The sequence below is a fragment of the Taudactylus pleione genome, unplaced genomic scaffold (assembly GCF_031769625.1).
Source record: "Taudactylus pleione unplaced genomic scaffold, aTauple2 ptg000086l, whole genome shotgun sequence".
NCBI classification, from domain to species: domain Eukaryota; kingdom Metazoa; phylum Chordata; class Amphibia; order Anura; family Myobatrachidae; genus Taudactylus; species Taudactylus pleione.
In genome coordinates, this window is record NW_028284488.1 from 20347735 (window position 1) to 20371357 (window position 23623).

General features: G+C 39.6%; 1 protein-coding gene across 2 annotated transcripts in view; it reads left to right on the forward strand.

Moving 5' to 3' along the window:
* CAMK1D (calcium/calmodulin dependent protein kinase ID) overlaps positions 1-23623 on the forward strand; it is a 456946-nt gene that overhangs the window by 172446 nt on the left and 260877 nt on the right. For both annotated transcript variants that reach the window (XM_088468914.1, XM_088468913.1), the window contains exon 2: positions 18304-18435. In XM_088468914.1, coding sequence (XP_088325040.1) covers positions 18304-18435 — 132 coding nt within the window. The remainder of the gene's footprint in view (positions 1-18303; positions 18436-23623) is intronic.

Genomic DNA, 23623 nt, shown 5'->3' on the forward strand with positions numbered 1-23623 from the left:
GCCGTCTGTGATTCCCAAGCTCTGTTTTACCAACTGTCACCCATTTAATATCTGTATATAACATTGCTAATATATAGGGGTGAGCGGGTTCGGATTTCTGAAATCCGAACCCCCCCGAGCCCCCCCGATCCGAGTCAGATCCGAGTCAGGCTCGACTTTTCCCGCCTGACTCGGATCTGAAATCGAGGCAAAACGTCATCATCCCGCCTTCCGGGTCTCGCGGGTTTTGGATCCTATATAAGGTACCCGCGTCGGCGCCATTTTCTCACTCGGCTGTGGACAGTGAAGAGAGAGGGTGGGAGTTAGGGCTGGCTGGGCTGTGTAGTGTAGTGTTGTGCTGTGCTGTGCTGTGCTGCTGTTGTCCATAGGGGCTGTGTCCACTACTTCAAAGTCCATAGGGGCTGGCTGTGTTGTGCTGTGCTGCTGTTGTTAATAGGGGCTGTGTCCACTACTTCAAAGTCCATAGGGGCTGGCTGTGTTGTGCTGTGCTGCTGTTGTTAATAGGGGCTGTGTCCACTACTTCAAAGTCCATAGGGGCTGGCTGGACTGTGTTGTGCAGTCAGTTCTCCATAGGGGCTGTGTCCACTCCAAAGTCCTGTGCAGTGTCCCAGTCCTAAAGGGGTGCTGTAGTGTTGTCCAGGGGGTGCTCTATCCATCAGGGGTGCTCCCCCCAAGTGCTAAAAAAATAATATTTTTTGTGTGTTTGTGAATTGTGTGCGCAGTAGCCGCACGTGCATCAACAAAGTAGTGCCAAGCGTGCGCCTGTGTCATAAGTAAAGGGCCGGCTGGCTTGACCGTTAAAGGCTGCTGTAACCCCCAAAGTACACTCCAAACCAAATAACAAAAAATTTTTTCTGTGTTTGTGAATTGTGTGCGCAGTAGCCGCATGTGCATCAACAAAGTAGTGCCAAGCGTGCGCCTGTGTCATAAGTAAAGGGCCGGCTGGCTTGACCGTTAAAGGGTGCTGTAACCCCCAAAGTACACTCCAGTCCAAAGCAAAAAAATATATATTTTCTGTGTTTGTGAATTGTGTGCGCAGTAGCCGCACGTGCATCAACAAAGGAGCAGCGCCAAGCGTGCGCCTGTGTCCCATAAGTAAAGAGCCGGCTGGCTCATTTCTTAAAGGGTGGTGTAACCCACAAAGTGCACTACTCTCCAGCAAAAATAAAAAAATATTTTCTGTGTTTGTGTGCGCCTTAGCCGCACATATATATCAAATCGATATAACATAAATGGAGGACCAAACTTTCTCCGATAAAAATAAAATAGAGAAAGATCAAGAACCACTTCCTCTTAGTGCTGAAGCTGCTGCCACTAGTCATGACATAGACGATAACATGCCATCAACGTCGTCTGCCAAGGCCGATGCCCAATGTCATAGTAGAAGCCACATACAATCCCAAATGACAAAGTTCAGGAAAATGACCTTAAAAAAAACATTTAAATCATCTGAAGAGAAACGTAAACTTGCCAATATGCCATTTATGACACGGAGTGGCAAGGAACGGCTAAGGTCTTTCCCTATGTTCATGACTAGTGGTTCAGCTTCACATGACGATGGAAGCCCTCCTCCCACTAAAAAAATCAAACGAGTTAAGCTGGCAAAAGCACAGCGAAGAACTGTGCGTTCTAAGAAGATATCACAAATCCCCAAGGAGAGTCCAAGTGTGGTGGCGGTTGCGATGCCTGACCTTCCCAGCACTGGACGGGAAGAGGTGGCTCTTTCCACCATTTGCACGCCCTCTGCAAGTGCTGAAAGGAGCACCCACAGTCCACTTGCTGATATGCAAATTGAAGATGTCACTGTTGAAGTACAACAGGATGAGGATACTGGTGTAGCTGGCGCTGAGGAGGAAGTTGGCGAGGAGGATTCTGATGGTGATGTGGTTTGTTTAAATCAGGCTCCGGGGGAGACAGTTGTTGTCCGTGGGATGAAAAAGCCCATCACGGTCATGCCTGGGCAGAAGACCAAACATTCCACCTCTTTGGTCTGGCAATATTTCTATCCAAATCCGGACAACAACTGTCTTGCCATATGTACCTTATGTAAAGGTGAAATAAGTAGGGGTAGGGACGTTAACCACCTAGAAACATCCTCCCTTATATGGCACCTGCAGCGCGTTCATAATAAGTTACTGTCAAGTTCAGAAACTTTGGCTAAGACCGTAAGCAGTCCAGGGACACCTAAATCCCGTTGTCCTGTTGTATCCAAGCGCCTGCAAACCACACCATCAACTCCCTCCTCGTCAATTTCCTCCTTAGTCAGGATCGGAAGTAGTCGTGCAGGCCATGTCACTGGCATGACTGACTCTCCTATCCGGGATTCCTTCGGAGGATCCTGCATTGCTACGCCTCCTGCTGCCGCTGCTGCTGTTGCTGCTGCTGGGAGTCGTTCATCATCCCAGAGAGGAAGTAGGAACACCACTACTTTTACTAAACAATTGACCCTCCAACAGTCCTTAGCGAGGAGGATGAAGTACGACAGCAGTCATCCTGAAGCAAAACGTATAACTGAGGCCTTGACTGCTATGTTGGTGTTAGACGTGCATCCGGTATCCGCCATTAGTGCAGTGGGATTTAGACAATTGATGGAGGTAGTGCGTCCCCAGTTCCAAATCCCGTCTAGATTCCACTTCACTAGGCAGGCGATACTGAGACTGCGTCAGAAAAAGTGTCCTCAGTGTCCTGAAAAATGCCGTTGTACCCAATGTCCACTTAACCACGGACATGTGGACAAGTGGAACAGGGCAGACTAAGGACTATATGACTGTGACAGCCCACTGGGTAGATGTATCACCTTACGCAGCAACAGCAGCAGCGTCACCAGTCGCAGCATCTCAGAAACGCCAGCACGTTCCAAGGCAGGCTACGCTGTGTATCACCGGTTTCAGTAAGAGGCACACCGCCGACAACCTCTTAGAGAAACTGAGGGAAATCATCGCCCAGTGGCTTACCCCACTTAGACTCTCCTGGGGATTTGTGATATCTGACAACGCCACCAATATTGTGCGGGCATTACATCTGGGCAAATTCCAGCACGTCCCATGTTTTGCTCACACAATAAACTTGGTGGTGCAGAATTTTCTGAAAAGCGACAGGGGCGTGCAGGAGACGCTTTGGGTGGCCCGAAAAATTTCTGGCCACTTTCGCCATTCAGCGACTGCGTGCCGAAGACTGGAGCGCCAGCAAACACTCTTGAACCTGCCCCGCCATCACCTGAAGCAAGAGGTTGTGACGCGGTGGAACTCAACCCTCTATATGCTTCAGAGGATGGAGGAGCAGCAAAAGGCCATTCAAGCCTATACATCCACCTATGACATAGGCAAAGGAGGGGGTATGCACCTGACTCAAGCACAGTGGAGAATGATTTCCGTGTTGTGCAAGGTTCTCCAGCCCTTCGAACTTGCCACACGTGAAGTCAGTTCAGACACTGCCAGCTTGAGTCAGGTCATTCCCCTCATCAGGCTTTTGCAGAAGCAGCTGGAGAAAGTGAAGGAGGAGCTAAGACGGAGCGATTCCGCTCGGCATGTGGGACTTGTGGATGAAGCCCTTCATTCGCTTTGCCAGGATTCCAGGGTGGTCAGTCTGTTGAAATCAGACCACTACATTTTGGCCACCGTGCTCGATCCTAGGTTTAAAGCCTATGTGGTGTCTCTCTTTCCGGCCGACACAAGCCTGCAGAGGTGCAAAGACCTGCTGGTGAACACACTGTCAGCTGAAGCGGAACGTGACACGTCAACGGCTCCTTCTTCATTTTCTCCCGCAACTGGGGCTGCCAGGAAAAAACTTAGGTATCCTAAGCAACCCGCTGGCGGTGATGCAGGGCAGGCAGGACCAAGTTTGGACATCTGGTCCGGACTGAAGGACCTGGCAACAATTTCTGACATGTCTACTGTCACTGCATATGATACTGTCACCATTGACAGAATGGTGGAGGATTACATCGGTGACAGCATCCAAGTAGGCATGTCAGACAGTCCATACCTGTACTGGCAGGAAAAAGAGGCAATTTGGAGGCCCCTGTACAAACTGGCTCTATTTTACCTGAGTTGCCCCCCCTCCAGTGTGTACTCCGAAAGAGTGTTTAGTGCAGCCGGGAACCTTGTCAGCGAAAGGCGTAGGAGGTTGCTTCCACAGAATGTGGAGAAGATGATGTTCATCAAAATGAATTATCAGCTCTTCCAGGGAGACCAGCCTCCAGAACGTACAGAGGGACCTGTGGTGGTGGATTCAAGTGGGGACGAGTTAATACTTTGTGAGGATGAGGATGTACACACTGAAGAGGGTGAGGAATCGGTGGATGAGGAGGATGAGGATGACATCTTGCCTCCGTAGAGCCAGTTTGTGCAGGGACAGATTAATTGCCAGCTTGTTTTGTGGGGGCCCAAACGAACCAATCATTTCAGCCACAGTTGTGTGGCAGACCCTGGCGCTGAAATGATTGGTTTGTTAAAGTGTGCATGTCCTGTTTATACAACATAAGGGTGGGTGGTAGGGCCCAAGGACAATTCCATCTTGCACCTCTTTAAATTCTTTGCATTATGTACTGTTTGGGGCCTAGTTTTTCAAACTGCCATCCTGTCTGCCACTGCAGTATCACGCCTAGATGGGTCACGTGTTTGTGCCGCCCACTCGTGTCGCTTAGCATAGTCATCCAGCTACCTCGGTGCAACCTTTTGGACATAAAAACACTATTGTGAGGTGTGAGGTGTTCAGAATAGACTGGAAATGAGTGGAAATTAAGGTTATTGAGGTTAATAATAGCATAGGAGCAGAAAAACCTACAAATTCTGTGATTTTAGCTGTTTTTATGCTTTTTAAAAAAAAAAATACAGATCCAAAACACAAAACCCAGAACCCAAAACACGGAAGGGTGGTTTTGGCAAAACCAATCCAGATCCAAAACACGAAGAAAGATCCAGATCCAAAACCAAAACACAAAACACGAAAAGTGGCCGGTGCACACCCCTACTAATATAGAAATACATAATATCGGCATGCAAATCATTCTTCCTCTGGAGAAAATGGCAAATGATTTAAATGGAATTTTCATGGTGGAGAAATAATACACATTTGGAGCATCACCGATCCACTGGTCACAATATACAGGCTTTCAATTGGAATATGTCTTTTTAAGAATTGAAGGTGGTGGTGGGGTGGTAGGGGCAGGTACAGAGTATCCGGGCCTCTGTAGGGAAATCAGAGTGTAGGGGAGATGTAGCTAAACACACGTTCAATGCCGCAATCTTGTTCCCCACCTGACAGTGCACACCATAGTTAATTATTCAATTAGGGGGGCATGGTCACATCCTCTTCAGTGATCATGCCCCCACCACCCGAGCTCTCTCAAACTCATGGCAGCCCTGATTGAAGGAATTTACTGTACTTTTAAGTAGAAAGTGAATATAATTAGAAGAGCTGGATGCTGTTTATCTGAGTGTACTACGCAGTACATTGTGGATTGATTTTTCAGTATTCACATTATATTTGTATTTAACATTTATTTATATTGTCAAGCGCTATTCCACAGCACACATTATAATTGTACTTCTTGAAATGTAAGTATTGTGCCGCAATATATTTCTTTGTATCCACCCACCATGACCCAACTAGTAAAACAGTGATGTTCACATTATGAACATTTTTGCTATTTCCACACTATGTACTTATGTCTTTTCAAGCAATTACCACCTGGCAATTCCTGCAAATTTGTGGAGGATGGCTGGTAAAGTGACTACATTTTATAGAGCTGTGGGTAAAATTACTAATGTGTGTCTTTACTAGAGCGGCAGTGTTGCTTATAGCAACCAAGCAGATACTGGATATGATTTCTCTGGTAAATTCTAGAAAATTAGATTTAGAATCTGATTTGGTTGCTAAACCTGTACTTAAGTAAACTTACCCCCTGGTTACGTCTTGTTTTGGAATAAAACGTCCTAGTGCCATCATCCCTTGTCAGTTGGAGGCTGTATATGGAGAGACTGCAACAATGGCAGCAAAGCCTTATTGTTGCAGATACTTTGCAGGTAGAACAAATACCCACAAAGGACATGTTACACAAATTTCTCTTCCAATAAATGGCACTTGCAAATAGCAAGTAATGGACATAAACACTGCAAATGGATACTTCGTTATGTTTATGGGCTCCATGTTTTGCTTTCTGGCTGCCTTTTCCAGTAATTGTATTTTTAATAATGATGTTCTTTCCAGGCTTAGCAGTCCTGTTTTGTAATCACATTTTACCTTGCTCTACAGAAGAAATGGAAATTTTTCAGTTTGCAAATAATTCAGAAAGTAATAAAACAGCTGCAAATCCAATTTGTACAATGGGATATCTGTGTCTTAGATTTGTGGAACTGTATTCATAATACAGCTGCTATTTTGTGATGACATTATTGCCATATAAGCAGACCCTTAAAGCAAAATAACCTGCTAGTAGTTCATGGTAGATAGTATATAGTGATATAGCTTGTGTACATCCCAAAGAAAAATGTACAGCAAATCAGTGCATGCTCACCAACAGGACTCCAAGTCACCAAAAGAAAAAGCAGTATTTTGGGAACTTTATATAAACTTGTTGACCATCATATCACTGCTATGCTGTGATGGCAGCATGAAAGTAGCCCTTTGTTATGATTGTATGTCCAACTTGTCTGGGCATTAACATGAATCTCATGTAGATCATATAGTTCACTCTGTATCTGAGCTAATAGATGGAATTATGTATACATTTATCCAGTGTTGGTACCTTTTATCTCATCTTTGGCTGACATAATTGTAGCCTTTGTCCTGTTTTTTTATCTTTCTTTCCTGTTTATATACCTTGCTGCAAACTCTCTTGGTTGATGACAAGTCCCTCCTTCTATACTTCAAGTCCACTAAAACTATTGGAATGTGAAGTGGACAAACTTTACGCTAGAGCTAATATAATTGTTGGGTTGATTATAAATATGTATTATCTTGTCAGCTGGTTTACCACTTTGTACAGTCAGAGGCCAGCAATAATTTTAGCCCCAAGGGTGGATTCACACCTCTTCTTTGATTCTGCTACAGCTGAATATCAAAAGTCGCTAGTACTAATGACTATTTGGAACTACTGCATATTGCAAATGTTGAGGGTATTGTGGCTATAATCCCTGTAAATGTACTAATCAGAAGTAAAGGTGGACTACTGCAAACTCATCTCATTGGTCATGGAAACTTCTTTACCCGAGATTTCACTAGTATAGTATATTTACATCTATAATGTTACACTTGTGCAGTAATTATATTACGTAGGCATACAGTTATTGGAAAATGTTACGGGATCTTGCTTTTGAAAACTGGTAATTTCCCTTTAAATTTTCAAACTGTACAGTTTAGGAACTCCATACAAAGCTATTATTTAATACATTGATTTATGTAGCAATCTTGCTCTCCTTCCACACCAAGCACAACATGCCGCCTAAAACGCCAATAGCCACACAATTTCTAAAGCAGAATCTAATGATTAATCATATACAAAATAAATATGATCTCCTGGTAACTGAATAATGTGAGGTTTTTTAAACCTTGGAGATAAGTAACTGCATAAATATATTGATTGTTGCCAACGCAACAGAGTATTTTAAAATGAGGGAAATTGGTTAATGGTGAAGGGTAATACAATTGCAAAGAATCAGAGTTATGCTTCTGTCTCACTTCATATTTGTTACAGTATACAGTGCATGTGTGTTTTCCGGTCACTCTTTAGACTCTGAACCAGTAAAATATTCATCAGTTTAATTATCCCTGTATTAGAGAGGGCTAATTAAACAAATGGAAACAACCATTTAATGGTACTTTGTGCTGAATCCAATAATGTAATCTGTGTATTTCTGTTGATAAATATGTGTAATGTGTAGCGTTTCTGACTTTTTAGCTGAAAAAACTTGTGAAAGTACCGAATAGACATTATTAATCTACTTACCTGTCATACACAGTTTTATATTAACCCAGTCTGTACCTTATGTTGCTTATAATGTAGCGAAGGTGCTAAATCAGCCTTATGATATGTTATCAACGTAAATTGTTACTGTGTAAATAACTACGTATATCCTTGAATTAAGTGCTTTATTGAGTCTTGCTTAGCAAAGTATATTTTCTGCAGTGCCATCTCTCTGACAGGTATTTATGCATTTGCATATACAGTATTTTTAAGTGTGTAAAGTTATTATTTTTTTTCTCATCCTCTAGCTGAATTCGTAGCCAGAGGTTAGCTTCCTGATTACTAGATGCCATATGTGCTTGCTTTGCCATCTGTTACTTTTACATTGTGTTGTATGACTTCAGTACCATGGACAGGGCATGTCAGTTTGTGTGGTGATTTTTTTTTCCTTTTTTCTTTTAAATAACAATTACCAAACTAATTTGATTGCAGAAGTTGAATACAATTTGTTGCTTTGTCTGTAGACCATAAATAAAATGCAGGAACTTGATTTCCAATAGCAATAGATACCACAGATCATATCAGTCTAGTACTTTGCCCTACATAGCCCAGATAAGCAAACCAGCAATAAACCGATGAGCAAACCAATAACTGTATCACATTGTCTCATTTTGTGCATATTATTTGAACTTGCATTTCCTGATTTTTATAGAATGACCATCTCATTATTATATAATTTGCATGAATTGTACTGAAATGTGTTTAGCTATGTAAAAGTGATCCGTGTTGACCTATGGCTTCCTCGGAATGACTAAACCACTTCAGAAGACTGCAATCATTTAGCAATCTTTTCTGGAACGCTCTTGTGCCTCATCTCTCAGTTATGAGGATTTTATTCTGTTTTTATAACATCTGATGTTAATGTGTTTTATTGTATGTATTTGGTATAACATTATCTCATTGTTTTTATTGAGGAACATACTACTGTATTTACTTGTGAGAATTGTGCAATATGAAAAAAATATTGAAATACAGATGTGTCCTCATACATCTAGCCTCCTTGCGCATTAAACAGCCCTTTTAATCGCACCATTTCGTGGCATGATCGGTAGCGCCAAGCATCTTTTTGTGCCACTTTTTACCTTCAAATGCATCTTATTCTCACAGTGATGTGAATAGCTAACACAATCAGCTTCTGCTGGTTACAATGATATGCAGCATGCCTATGTTCTCTGTGCATCTGCGGGAGTATCTGCATGCGAAATGCTACGTTAGAGTGTAACAGCCACTGACACTGTAACTTAGCATTTCACATGCAGATACAGCCGTAGTCACACACAGAATATAGGCATGCTGCATATCATTTTAATCAGCAGAAGCTGCTTGTTATAGCTATTCGCATCCCTCTGTCAATAAGACACATTTGAAGGTAAAAAGTTGCACGAAATTTACTTGGCGCTTACGTGTGGCGCGACTTGTAGCGCATGGAGGATAGATGTATGTGGACACATCTGTAGCTATTGACTGTGTGTATGCACATTTGTGTATAATTTATTTATATAATATATGCAAAGCAAAAAAAACTTTTTTTCCCAAACTTACTGCTGGGATGTTTTACAAATGGGGGCTACCGTTGCGGTAGAAAGGAAGTAAGGGGCATATTTACCAATTTTTTTCTAAAATAATAATAAAATAAAACTGATGTTTCCACTTAAATGTACCAGGGCTTTTGGAGGAAAACTCGCAAAATTCTCCCCCATGCCTACAAATTTGCATATTTGTAATATGCAGATCGCATTTCCTATATCTGTTTCAGATTTACAAAAGGGAAATTGTATAATCATTTCGGAGGGAGCCTTTGCGATAATAATGCCATCTTCAGATGGTGGTATGCAGGCTTCCCTCCGATTCCCTACTCCTACTGTTTGCTTGTCTTTCCTGCATGCTAACAGGCGGAGCAGAGTCTGGAAACCTCAAAAGATTCAGGTACTAATTGAAACCATTAAATAACTTGTACAATACTCCTTTAAATCGTGAGTAGCAGCAGATACTCTATGTGCTTGTGGATGGACACTAAATATATTCTGAATCTGAAAACAACACAAAATAAATATAAAAGTTACTGCGCTAATATTCATTAGAGTCTGGTTTGGAAAAATTAGACACGCGTATTCCAAAATAAAACATATAAATGTCCTTGATTTATTAATACTTGTAGTAGTAACCAGTTGTAAAATTCATATATAATATGTTACATGGGAGACACAATAATTCAAACAAATTGCTGTGCAAAAATCTGTGTAATGCACTTCTATATAGGTGGAAAATCAGTAATCCTTAAATGTTGTGTTTAACATTCAGAGGAGACTGAGACTATGGCTGGATGCACAGCACATGGATGTGAATCCCCACATCTTATGAGAGACAGAGATCTCCTCCTCACAGTGGATCGTTTGGGCAAAGACTGCTGGAATTATACCATCGTGAGAACTACATTACACTTATGACAGTCAGCTTAATTTAATGATATAATACAAAGGATGACACTATTTGATATATATTCATTGTCTACTCACCTGTAGAAAGAAGTGATCTGAGCTGAATAATACCAGTAAAATGCCCAGACATAGTTATGGACATATTATCACTCTAGTGCACATACAGGTTGACTCTCCCATATCCAAAATGCTTGGGACCAGGGGTATTTTGAATATCGGAATATTCCGTATTTTGTAATATGTGCATACCATTATGAAATATCCTGGGAATGGGACCTAAATGTAAACACAGAATGCATTTATGTTTTATATGTTATATATACACCTTATATATTCAGCCTGAAGGTAATTTTATACAATATTTTCAATCATTTTGTGGCTCAAACAAAGTTTGTGTACATACATAAAATTAATTTGTTTCATATACACCTTATACACAAAGCCTAAAGGTAATTTTATACAATATATTTAAGAATTTTGTGCCTTAAACAAAGTTTGTGTACATTGAACTTTCAAAAAGCAAAGGTTTCAATATCTCAGTCATGCTAAAACAAAATCCGTATTTTGGAATATTTGGATATGGGAAACTCAACCTTTATAAATGATTCTGAAGTCTTCAGCCACAAGCCGGACATTATTGATTTTCCACCTATATAGAAGTGCATTACACATAATTTTGCACAGCAATTTGTTTTAATCATTGTGTTTTCAATGTAAGATATTTAATGTTATTATATATGAATTTTGCAACCGGTTGCTACTACAAATATTAATAATTCACTAATATTTATTCATTTTATATTGGAATACGTTTGTCTAATTTTCCCATACTAGACACTATTGAACATTAGCACAGAAACTTTTATATTTATGGAGCAGATCCTGGAGCTGGCTTCTGTGATCAGCCTGTGCGTCTATAGACCACAGGCTGATCACAGAGAAAATAATTATAATAGAAAATAAATTAAATAAAACTTGCACATGCACAGAAGGACTCCCAGGTAATAAACCTGGAAGTCCTCTGTGGCAAAGGACAATTCTTTTCAGAAGAGCTGCCCTTTGCGACTGTAATTGCAATTGTACGTGAATACCAGCGTTAGTAACGTCACTGTGTATGCGGTAAGTTGTGTGATGCTTGATACAACCCACCCACCAGCTGATGCATGCACAGACACGTTCTCAGGGTAATTTTTTGTTTTTTTAGAAAAATATCCGAGAAGTGCGGGGAAAGGATTAACAGGGACAGAACTTTTTCACATTCATACGATATTTGCAAATATCGCATTGCAAATGTAATCATATTTTTTGCATTGCTATTTATTTGCAGATTGTGATCAATATGCCTGTCAGTGAGATAAAAGTACTCCTGGGAAATAGTAGCAATTAAAAATTTTTGGGATATGAGTTTATATAAGGTGTGATGACACAGGGGTAATTAGCTTTGAAGAGGGTGGATTGGTGCAGTGTTTAGGTGCTTTAATGAGGGTCCACATGCAACTTCTGTGGTAAAATCAAATAAATAAGCTTTACTTGTCAGCAAGAATCAAAAATGAAAAGAAAATAATAAACAGCCTAGCCCCTATTTAGGGTGTCTAACTCACTTCTTGACCTCTGACTATAATGGTGCAGCTAGTCTGCCAATAATGTTTCTGCCTGGTTCTCTACAGGTCTAATGCCAGCTCCAGCCTGGCTTAACTTGGCTTGACTGCTACACAACACAGTCAGTCTTGGTGGCCTTCCCTGTCTCCTCCGGGTATAGGCTCTGGCTTCCTCAACCTACAGCTTAGCTGCTTCAATGCATACAGTCTTTGGAGTTTTTTGGTCCTCCTGCAGGTCTGGACTCAGGCCCCCAATGGCCTACAGGCACACTGGGCTCTGTAGCTGCTAGTCCTCCTTGGACTGATCCCACATGCAGCCTGACTGTAGGTCTGCCTCGTTAGCCCTTACCTGAGCTCTCTCCACAAGGCAGCCCCTAGGTGTGCTAAAACTTAGCATTTCTACCACATGTGGGCGGATCTCTCCTGCATCCATACAGAATCTGCTACTCACCAGTGCCATCTCTGGTGATACTACCACAAAGGGTTCACTGTTTGCATGTGCACCTTTCCTTGATAAATTGTTTTGTTGTGGTCCAAAATGTTGAAATATAGAAATATACTGTAATGTATCCATCTGTAACCAAATAGCCACTATAAATATTGTTTAATTCCAGGGCAAATGGCAATTGCATAAATCAATAATATAATCTTATTTCTACTGCTTCCACAGGAGATCAAAAATTGATGTTTATGCTTTTAAAAGAGCACCAAATGTATATTCGTATGATGCATTTGGCACCTGAATGTTATAAAGAACTAAGCAAACTGCATGTCATGCAGGTTTTTCAATAAAGTTATAGTAATGCACATAACCCCACAGTTTAAAGTAATAATAGAGTAGATAAGAAGTCTATTGATCAAGTCCTGAATACATTGCTAAAGCTTTTTGTTAAAAAGCAAATCATCTTTCTAGTCAATTTTTTTTTTTTCCATAAATATAGCTGTAATAAGTTGACCGGCAGTTTCTTGGAAAATACATCTGTAATCAAATCCTGATTGCTGCATAGTTTACACAATGCTTTACCGCATCAAGGGCTGTTGAATGTGTGAATGCTAACTCCACTCTGCAATCATAAAATATTAAGGCAGCAAAAACTCTAATGAATAAATAAAGAAACTGTTTTCAGCAACTATAGTTTGTTTAACTTGGAGAGGGTATGAGATTGAAGCAAGCCATCGAGAAGTGAATAAGTGGTGACTGACGGGTGAAACACAAGCCGGCATACACACAGTACTAAGCTAGTGGAAATTCATAGCCTCAACTCAGCAGAATTTACACAGAGAGGTCAGCACTTTAGAAACCTTTTCAATACCAGAATCTTTATTTTGACTGATGCTGATTTTCTGCCTCAGTCACCCCAATACAACTAACATTGCAGAAAATTTAAAATGTGGAGCAGTAACAAATTAATTTGGCAATAAACACAGTACTTTATAACACTCTACACTTAGCTGATGCTGTAGTCTCAGTTTAAATCCATTATCATGCATGTTAAATTAGGGAGATGATTGTAGATTGCATCATAAGACTACCTGACTTGAAACTAGTAATTTTAATATTATATTATAAATCAGCGTCATTATGGGTTTTAAATGAGCAGTTCCCATCAGTTTTTTGTTGCAAGAGACTGACAGGCATCTATAAAGCATACATCAAAATACATAAATTGCTTGTTTATATACAGTTATTGATTGGGAACATTTTTGTATAAAGCAACATTAAATTTTAGACTTAATCATTACCACATTAATATATTATTTTCCCAATTATACTAATTAGCCTATAATCATGAGACCTTTGAACAAAATAATATTCTTTTTGAACATATACTTACGTGAATGCAACAGATTTATTTATATTTAAACTTCTATGCTTACTACACCAGGACACAATAGTGTTCAAAATCAGAGTCGAGATGGACAGTCTGAAGTGGCCTAGTGCCAACCCCACCATTCTATCTTGTAATGCTGTGCATACCACTGTTATCTGTGTGTGCTGCTCACTCCTTATGCATTGCAGTTCCGGATGGGTGTGAGCTGAGTTTTGGTGCCTTGCACGACCACCTGGCTGAGTTTGGTACTGGGATGGAAGTGGTGGTGCATAGTTCATGCTGATCATGGCTCCAGAGTGTGAATATGAGATGGATGGTCTGTCCCACTCAACAATTTTAAGAATGAGCTTCAAGCTTATGGCAATATTGCCTGAAAGTCATTTCACTGCATTACAGCACCAATAAAGCATACCCCCAGTGTTTATCTTTGATATATCTATACTGCTCAACAGTTTTGGGGTATGGTTTTGAGTAGGGATGTGCAGGCTCGGATAGGTTCGAGTTTGCACGTGGAGTTCGGATTTTTCCCTCCAAAAAAACGGAACTCAGAACGAGGCAAAACGTCATCTTGCATGGACGAACATCATCATTCCTAGACAAAAGTCCAGGAATGATGATGTTCGTCCGTGCAAGATGACGTTTTGCCTCTTTCTGAGTTCCGTTTTTTTGGAGGGAAAAATCCGAACTCCACGTGCAAACTCGAACCTATCCGAGCCTGCACATCCCTAGTTTTGAGTAGTTGGAAGTGATATTGGTCTCACAAGAAACAAAGTGGTCAGGGTGATCAGAGGATGTCCTGGGCAGACCGGGACTACACCCTAATAGACGAATATACAAACTCTCAGGTCAGGTAATAAATCGAGTAGTGCCTTACAAGGAATGAGTTACTGTAGAATTGCTGGGTTTCCAGTGAAAAGACCTCAATGTTTCTTCTAATTGGTGTAGGTGGGATTTCTTTTCAGTTTTTCCCCCTACACACAAAAAAACTCTAAAGAAAACATTTTTAATGTAACAAATTAGAGTAATTGCAGTTCCTATTACATTGTGCTTTACTATAATGATTTCTTATGTGAATAACAGACATCTCGGTTGCTCAATTTGCAGACAATTAAAAAGTTTTGTTTAAACTGCCAGAAATGTTCCCTGTAAAGATTGCTGTGCCAACAATAAACCGATCAATGATCTGCGCTGATTTGTGAGCAAAAGCTCAAGCCTAATTCATCATGGCTGACTTCAATACTGTAGCTTATCCTTTGTTTGTCACTCTGCTACCAAAAGGACATGAAATAGCACTTGTTTTGTCTAAATCATTTTTAAAGTGGTATCAATTTTACTATTGAACAAAGAAGTAGAATCAGCATAGTGGAATCATCTGTTGTTTGTGATATTTTCCACATTATGGATACATAGGGAATGACACTTAAACATTTGTTGACTTATTTATTTATTACCAGTTATTTCTATAGCGCACACATATTCTGCAGCGCTTTACAGAGAATAGTTGGCCATTCACATCAGTCCCTGCCCCAGTGGAGCTTACACTCTATATTCCCTATCACATGCACACACACGTACACACTAGACTTATAACATACTAGCGACCTGCCCCAGCTTCGCACTGGAGTAAATTTGATTTCACTGCTAGAGTCTTTTTTAACCGAGGTCTTATAAGATTGTCTTGTAGAGGACATTAGTTGTTTTTCCTCCTGACGTCAACACAAAAAGATTTAGTATTGACGTGACACGTAAAAAGTCCACGTAACGTTATCCATGAGCAAAACAGTCTCCACTTAGGTCAACTCCAGCCACGTTAAATTATCATTAAGTTTCAGTTCTCATTATCTTGAATATGTTTATTTATAAATGTGTCATTGAGGCACGGCTCTGACGGAAGTTAACGAGAAACTGGCAATGAGAAGAAAAAATTAAATGTCCATGCAACCTAGATAAACAAATGTCTGTGACACCTTTTTGTTGTGGACATATGTTTAGTGGAAGAATTAAACGTTTGACATTAGTTCTACTTAGCGGTACACAGACATACTATCAGGGACTGCAGATAAAACGAGAACAGTTTGTGTCATGCATTCTTAAAATAAGTTTTGTTGGCTCTATATTTGCAAATCAAATTTAAAGTGCTGGGCTTAGTTCATGGAACATTAACAATGGTTTTATAACCTATTGTATTGTGATAATCAATAGTGTTTAATTGCAGTTTTTTTTTATCAATTAACATTATTACAATGTATTAAAATACACACAAATTTGAAGAGTATGTCATTGAATCAATGCTTTGTAATACTTGGTGGCGGATTCAATTAGAGGCGAAAAGTCGCGGCTGGCGAAATGCATTTGCCGCTGCAATCTTTTCGCCTCATTCACCTGTGTGGACAAGAAGTTTTTGCTTGCTTTCACAATGCGTGCATCCGCTTTTCACACTATTCAATTCCAAAACAAGTGAAAATATATGCGAATGGCGAAACTAGAGAAAAGGACAGCTTATTTTGGGGCAATCAGTCTGTACCCAATGAAAAGCCTAACTGACCCTGGAAATCAATATAGAAGTGTATTAATAGCCTAATAAAAGTATATTGGGCTCTTAAATTGAGTTAAAGGGCTGTTATATACATATTTGCATGTGTTGAAAAATGTTCTAAAGCAATTTCTTTTGTGTAAAATAATTGCTGTAGTTAAATTGGGGGTACATTTAAATGGTTGCTAGTATATTTTTGGATCTCTAAAGTGCCTTTTAAAAAAAACTTTAAAGAATCCACACCTGCTGCAGCCTCCTGCAATCCTAAAAACACTTGTCCCAACCATACAGTACCCCAATACCATATTTTCATCCCAAAAATGGCATGACTTTTTTATCGGAAATTAAAAAATGTTTTCAATATTTATTTTTTACCTAATTAGTAATTAGGGGGGGGGATGTCCAAAGGGTTCTGAACCAAATCCCCTAATTTTTAGTCAAAAATAGGGATTTTGCACTTCTTTTCTCCTGCCTTTGGGTGGTGAAACTTTTTTGCCTGTTTTTACCAATGGAGTTTTCCCACATGCGAAAATGTCCTGGAATTGAATAGGGCGATACTCGGAAATGAACCTCGCATCGGCGAATGCTTTTCGCCGATCGCTGCTTTTCGCCTCTAAATGAATCCACCGCTTGGATGGAAGTGTTATGGTTCCCATCCACTAGCCGATTGCACGATTATGACATTGTAATCGTGCAATCGCTCAGTAATCGGCCGCAAATCGTGCACAAATTGTGCATCCAAATGTCAGAGACGACCAGCGATGCGCGCTCCCGCTGGTAGTTTCCGACATCAGTCAACGGCCGAACATGCAGGCCAATCTGTCGATAACGGGGATGATTGATGTGCCTACACTGAACGATCAATTGTTCAGTGTGGGCACTGCACCCCCTAGGGGAACGACGGGAAAATTACTATGTCATAATCGTACCGTCTTTCCCTGATCTACTGGTGGATTGGCATCTTTAGTGTGAAGTTTTGCAGATATAATGTATATAAGCAAACTTTAAAATCTGGATGTGTAATGACGAGAAAATGGGTGAGGGGGCAGTAAATCCACCAGTCTGTTGAAAAAGCCCAAAAAACATGAAGCTTTAATACAAATACTGTTAATCTGTGTGTCATATTAAGATCATATAGTGAAGGAAGAATATATTGCACTGGTGGTATATTTAAATAAATATGTACATTTCTTTATCTAGTGTATTCATAAAAGATGTTCTTGATGTAATTTCTTAATTCAGTGTGAAGGCTTGTGTTTTGTCCTTGAGTTTCGCATACTTATAAATACACCTTTTGTAGGTTCTAATCTCTCTGGGGCTGCTGTGTCTGAGTTTGGAGCAAAGTAAACAAAGCAAACACCTTTGCATCTGGAACCAACCATGTTGCAATGAAAGGGGTGCAAATACATTTATTTATTTTGCATGCAGTGGAAATATTGGCTGCTGTTGCATGTAGCCCACAAATGCTGGACAACATTTATATTTACGCTGAATTTTTTATATTTCAGTTTGGACACATTACTCTCAAATCTAATTTACCGCAGCAGATTTTCCCTTTTTTCTTGCTCTAACAGACATTATATACCATTATATATTGGAAAGAATGGATGCACTTGTACTAGGTTATAATTTTTTTTTTGTTTAACTGTTGTTCTGTGAAGATTTGCAATGATACCTTTTTAAAATGCAATTTTAAAACAGACTGGTGTTATAGGAAGGGTGGAATTATAAAAAGGCTGGCATACACTCAAATCAATGCACTTTCATAAAAGCAAAATTGGCGGTAATGGAGGGTGGGATATATACTGTATTTATATAGTAATGCATATAATGATGAGTCATGAATTGTCATTTGTAATGGAGTAATGTGCTTTAGAGATGTACAATATAAATATCAAGGACAGCTCTGGTCTTATACTTGTTCTGATTTGCGCAGGGGAGCGTTTTCAGAAGTCGTTTTGGCTGAAGAGAAGATCACTGGAAAACTCTTTGCTGTGAAGTGTATCCCGAAGAAAGCTCTAAAGGGGAAGGAGAGCAGCATAGAAAATGAAATTACTGTACTGAAGAAGTAAGTACTTATTTTAAGGAAATAGATGCTTTATGATTTTAATATGTTTCTCAGGAATGCTGTAGTCCTGTAATACTCACATTCGGGTATTTGATAAAGCATCGAAGATGTACATTCAGAGAGATCCATACCCAAAATGTTGTGTAAATTGCCATGTAAGAGTGCAATAATGCGATCTACTCAGTTAGAAAACCTGCATTGTTTTCTGTTTATATTCTATTTAGTATTTTATCTTGTGATGTCTCCTCTACTATCTATGGAGAGATATTGAGGCAGGGTTAATCTTCTCTTGAACATTAGAAACAACATTGAAAGTTGTAAAGGACAGACTAACCAAAATAAAGAAAAGGTACATCATACTGTGACACAATCTCTCTTTCTCTCTCTCTCTCTCTCTCTCTCTCTGGGTTGGATGTACTAAAGGGGAAAATATGGTAAAACTCCCAAAAATGCAGTTTTCAGGGGTTTCACAGCATACCCCATATGTACTAAGCAACGGTGGGTAACACCATCTTTAGGTGCGTTACCCAATAGAAGGCTATGGGCTTCATTTCAGGATGCCTGTTCTGAGAGGTATCCAATCTGATCCCTCCCATCACCCCCTGCGGCCTTCTGGGTATTAAACCTGGAAGTCCCTTTCTCCGGTGGCATTGCAAAGGACAGCTCTTATCAGCTTTAACTGCAGACTTTCAGATTTAATTTGAGGGTAATTACATCCAAATCGGGTGAACGGTGTAGGAATTACAACAGTTTCAATATGTGCCTCCCACTTTTTAAGGGACCAAAAGTAATGGGACTATCAACTCAAAAGCTATTTCATGGACAGGTGTGAGCTATTCCCTCGTTATTTCATTATCAATTAAGCAGGTAAAAGGTCTGGAGTTGATTCTAGGTGTGACATTTGCATTTGGAATTAGTTGCTATCAACTCTAAATATGAGATCCAAAGAGCTGTCACTATCAGTGAAGCAAGCCATCATTAGGCTGAAAAATCAAAACAAACCCATCAGAGAGATAGCAAAAACATTAGGTGTGGCCAAATCAACTGTTTGTGCTATATAATATTTAAGTGTGTGTATGTGCATGTGTGTTTGTTCCTATGTAATATATGTGTGCTATATAATATTTATATATGTGTGTATGTGCATGGGTGTTTGTTCCTATGTATGTGTGCTATATAATATTTGTGTGCATGTGTATGTGTGTTTGTTCCTATGTAATATGTGTGTGCTATATAATATTTATATGTGTGTGTATGTGTATTTGTTCCTATGCAATATATGTGTGCTATATAATATTTGTGTGTGTATGTGCATGTGTTTGTTCCTATGTAATATATCTGTGCTATATAATATTTATGTGTGTATGTGCATGTGTGTTTGTTCCTATGTAATGTGTGTGCTATATGATATTTATATGTGTGTGTGTGTATATGTGTTTTGTTGCTATGTAATATATGTGTGTGCTATATAATATTCATATATATATGTGTGTTTATGTGCATGTATGTTTGTTCCTATGTAATTTATGTGTATATATATATATATATATATACATACAGTCAGGTCCATAAATATTGGGACATGGACAGAATTTTCAGATTTTGGCCTCTATTCACCACCACAATGGTTTTGAAATGAAACAAACAAGATGTGCACTGCAGACTTTCAGATTTAATTTGAGGGTAATTACATCCAAATCGGGTGAACGGTGTAGGAATTACAACAGTTTCAATATGTGCCTCCCACTTTTTCAGGGACCAAAAGTATTGGGACTATCAACTCAAAAGCTATTTCATGGAAAGGTGTGAGCTATTCCCTCGTTATTGCATTATCAATTAAGCAGGTAAAAGGTCTGGAGTTGATTCTAGGTGTGACATTTGCATTTGGAATCAGTTGCTATCAACTCTAAATATGAGATCCAAAGAGCTGTCACTATCAGTGAAGCAAGCCATCATTAGGCTGAAAAATGAAAACAAACCCATCAGAGAGATAGCAAAAACATTAGGTGTGGCCAAATCAACTGTTTGGAACATTCTTAAAAAGAAAGAACGCACCGGAGAGCTCAGCAACACCAAAAGACCCGGAAGACCACGGAAAACAACTGTGGTGGATGACAAAAGAATTATTTCCCTGGTGAAGAAAAACCCCTTCACAACAGTTGGCCAAATCAAGAACACTCTCCAGGAGGTAGATGTATATGTGTCAAAGTCAACAATCAAGAGAAGACTTCACAAGAATGAATATAGAGGGTTCACCACAAGATGCAAACCATTGGTGAGCCACAAAAACAGGAAGACCAGATTAGAGTTTGCCAAACAACATCTAAAAAAGCCATTACAGTTCTGGAACAACATCCTATGGACAGATGAGACAAAGATCAACTTGTACCAGTGATGGGAAGAGAAGAGAAGGAAAGGAACTGCTCATGATCCAAAACATACCACCTCATCAGTGAAGCATGGCGTGGGCATGTATGGCTGCCAATGGAACTGATTCCCTTGTATTTATTGATGATGTGACTGCTGACAAAAGCAGCAGAATGAATTCTGAAGTTTTTCGGGCAATATTATATGCTCATATTCAGTCAAATACTTCAGAACTCATTGGACGGCGCTTCACAGTGCAGATGGACAATGACCCGAAGCATACTGCAAAAGCAAACAAAGAGTTTTTTAAGGCTAAAAAGTGGAATGTTATGCAATGGCCAAGTCAATCCCCTGACCTGAATCCGATTGAGCATGCATTTCACTTGATGAAGACAAAACTGAAGGGAAAATGCCCCAAGAACAAGCAGGAACTGCAGACATTTGCAGTAGAGGCCTGGCAGAGCATCACCAGGGATGAAACCCAGCGTCTGGTGATGTCTATGCGTTCCAGACTTCAGGCTGTAATTGCCTGCAAAGGATTTGCACCAAAGTATTAAAAAGTGAAAGTTAGATTTAGGATTGTTTAGTTTGTCCCATTACTTTTGGCCCCTTAAAAAGTGGGAGGCACATATAGAAACCGTTGTAATTCCTACACCGTTCACCTGATTTGGATGTAATTACCCTCAAATTAAATCTGAAAGTCTGCAGTTAAATCACATCTTGTTTGTTTCATTTCAAAGCCATGGTGGTGGTGAATAGAGGCCAAAAAATGAAAATTCTGTCAATGTCCCAATATTTATGGACCTGACTGTGTGTGTATATATATATATATATATATATATATATATATATATATATATATTATAGAGGAAGGAACCAGCACTCACGCCTTCCTTATAGGGAACGGCGTCCCTACCATATGCAGAAAACAGGAAGGTGGCACTCATAAGCCTCTGAGTGCCGCCTTCCTGTTTTCTGTGTGTGTGTGTGTATATATATATATATATATATATATATATATATATAAAACTATGAATTTTCAAAAGATAAACTTTGACGTTTGTTTAAGCACAATTTTGCGTAACATATAAAAACCTTATGAGCATGCATGTACAACATGTTTGTGTTCCAAATATACTAATAAAATGTAGCTGCCTGTACAAATGTTCTACCATCTAAGAGGCATTGGTGTAATATATTACATCATGTCTACAACACCAGGCTTAACAGACCAGGAGTGATTATAACAACCTGTCTTAAAGTGTGTGTGTGTAGTTGTGTACACATACTTGCCAACTCTCCCTGATTGTCAGGGAGACTCCCTGAAATAGTAGCAATATCCCTGACTCCCTATAGAGTCCAGCAATCTCCCTGATTGCATCTAACCCCATTATGAAGCTGTTATATGAAAAACAAATATATATACATTCAAATGGGATGATTAGTATAATTTCCCTGCATTGATTATAAGAGACAATGATCCCTATGGCTACATGCAGTTTCTGAAAAGTATCAGTGTGTTTTTATCAACAAGTAGATCTTACTAACTGCTATGGGACTCGTTTACAATTGGATGTAAGTAAATCTTATGACACACCTCTCAGATGTAGCAGTACACGCCCACTTTACCACCGCACTCATAGGTGCTGCTTTCACAGTCTTCCTGAAATGCTTTTTCAAAAGTAGGCAAGTATGGTGTGTGTCTTGATAATGTGGCATAGAGACCAAGAACAATGCACAGAAATGAGAGATAAACCAGTTATTTATCACTAAAAGATCATTTAATTTACTCATTCCATATCAGTGATTTTGGATGTGTTGTGGATTTTTTTCTAAATATGGCAGAAATCAGAGATCAGCATATTTTTATACAGGCAGAGCTCATTTTATAACCAAAACAGTACACAGTTAATTTTACCCTACAATAAAATATAGAATTTAAGGCTTAATATTTTAGTTAAGGGCTTAATTAGTGAAAAAAAACGGGTTCGATCATTGGCAAAAGCCCCTGCCAGTGGAGGGCTTCACCAGTCTTCTCCCGGTGAAAGATCCCTATGGAGAAGTAACTGACACTGACTATAGTCATAACTTGCTGCTGATGGGGCAATTGTAAAATCAAGAGCCAGCTGTTATTTCAGCCAGTAGAGCTCATTTATGACCAAAGGACTTAAGTGCAAAGTTTGTACAGAACTCCGGTAACAAAACAGTGATTAGTATTTACATGTCTGCTGCAAGTTGGAGAATGATAAGTGTCTCTGTGGTTACTGTGGGTAAGTTCTGCAAAAAAATACAATGTTACAGATGTTTCCTCATGCACCTAACATTTTTACACTACCTGGCACAAGACGCTTGGCGCAATTTAGACGCCATGCCACAGATAGTGAGTTTTGAGCTTTTAGCATCTTTTTTTCCCCTCATGGCGTATTTTTGCACCACAGCCACATACAGACTTGTAGTGTACTGGGGAGTTAGGATTTGCACTTTTTTGTTGCTATGATGGCAATGTAACCTTGCACAATGCTGCATAGCAGGATGCATGGGCTGGCTGTCATATCGGTCGCTGGTCTGTTGCCTTTTTTTCCTCAGATCAGCTTTTTTTTCACACAGCTGATGCACACTAGTCCACTAGTGCTGTACAGGGTACACATACCCCCTGCTTTTATCACAGTGTGGAAAAAATGCAAATTGAGTAAAGTAGTCACTCCAAATGGGGCTATTTGTCGCGATTTGAAGATAGGTGTATGTGGACACATCTGTAATAAATAAGCCCAGGTGTCAGATCACTTTACATTATTAAATACAGCTTTAAGAAAATAAAGAA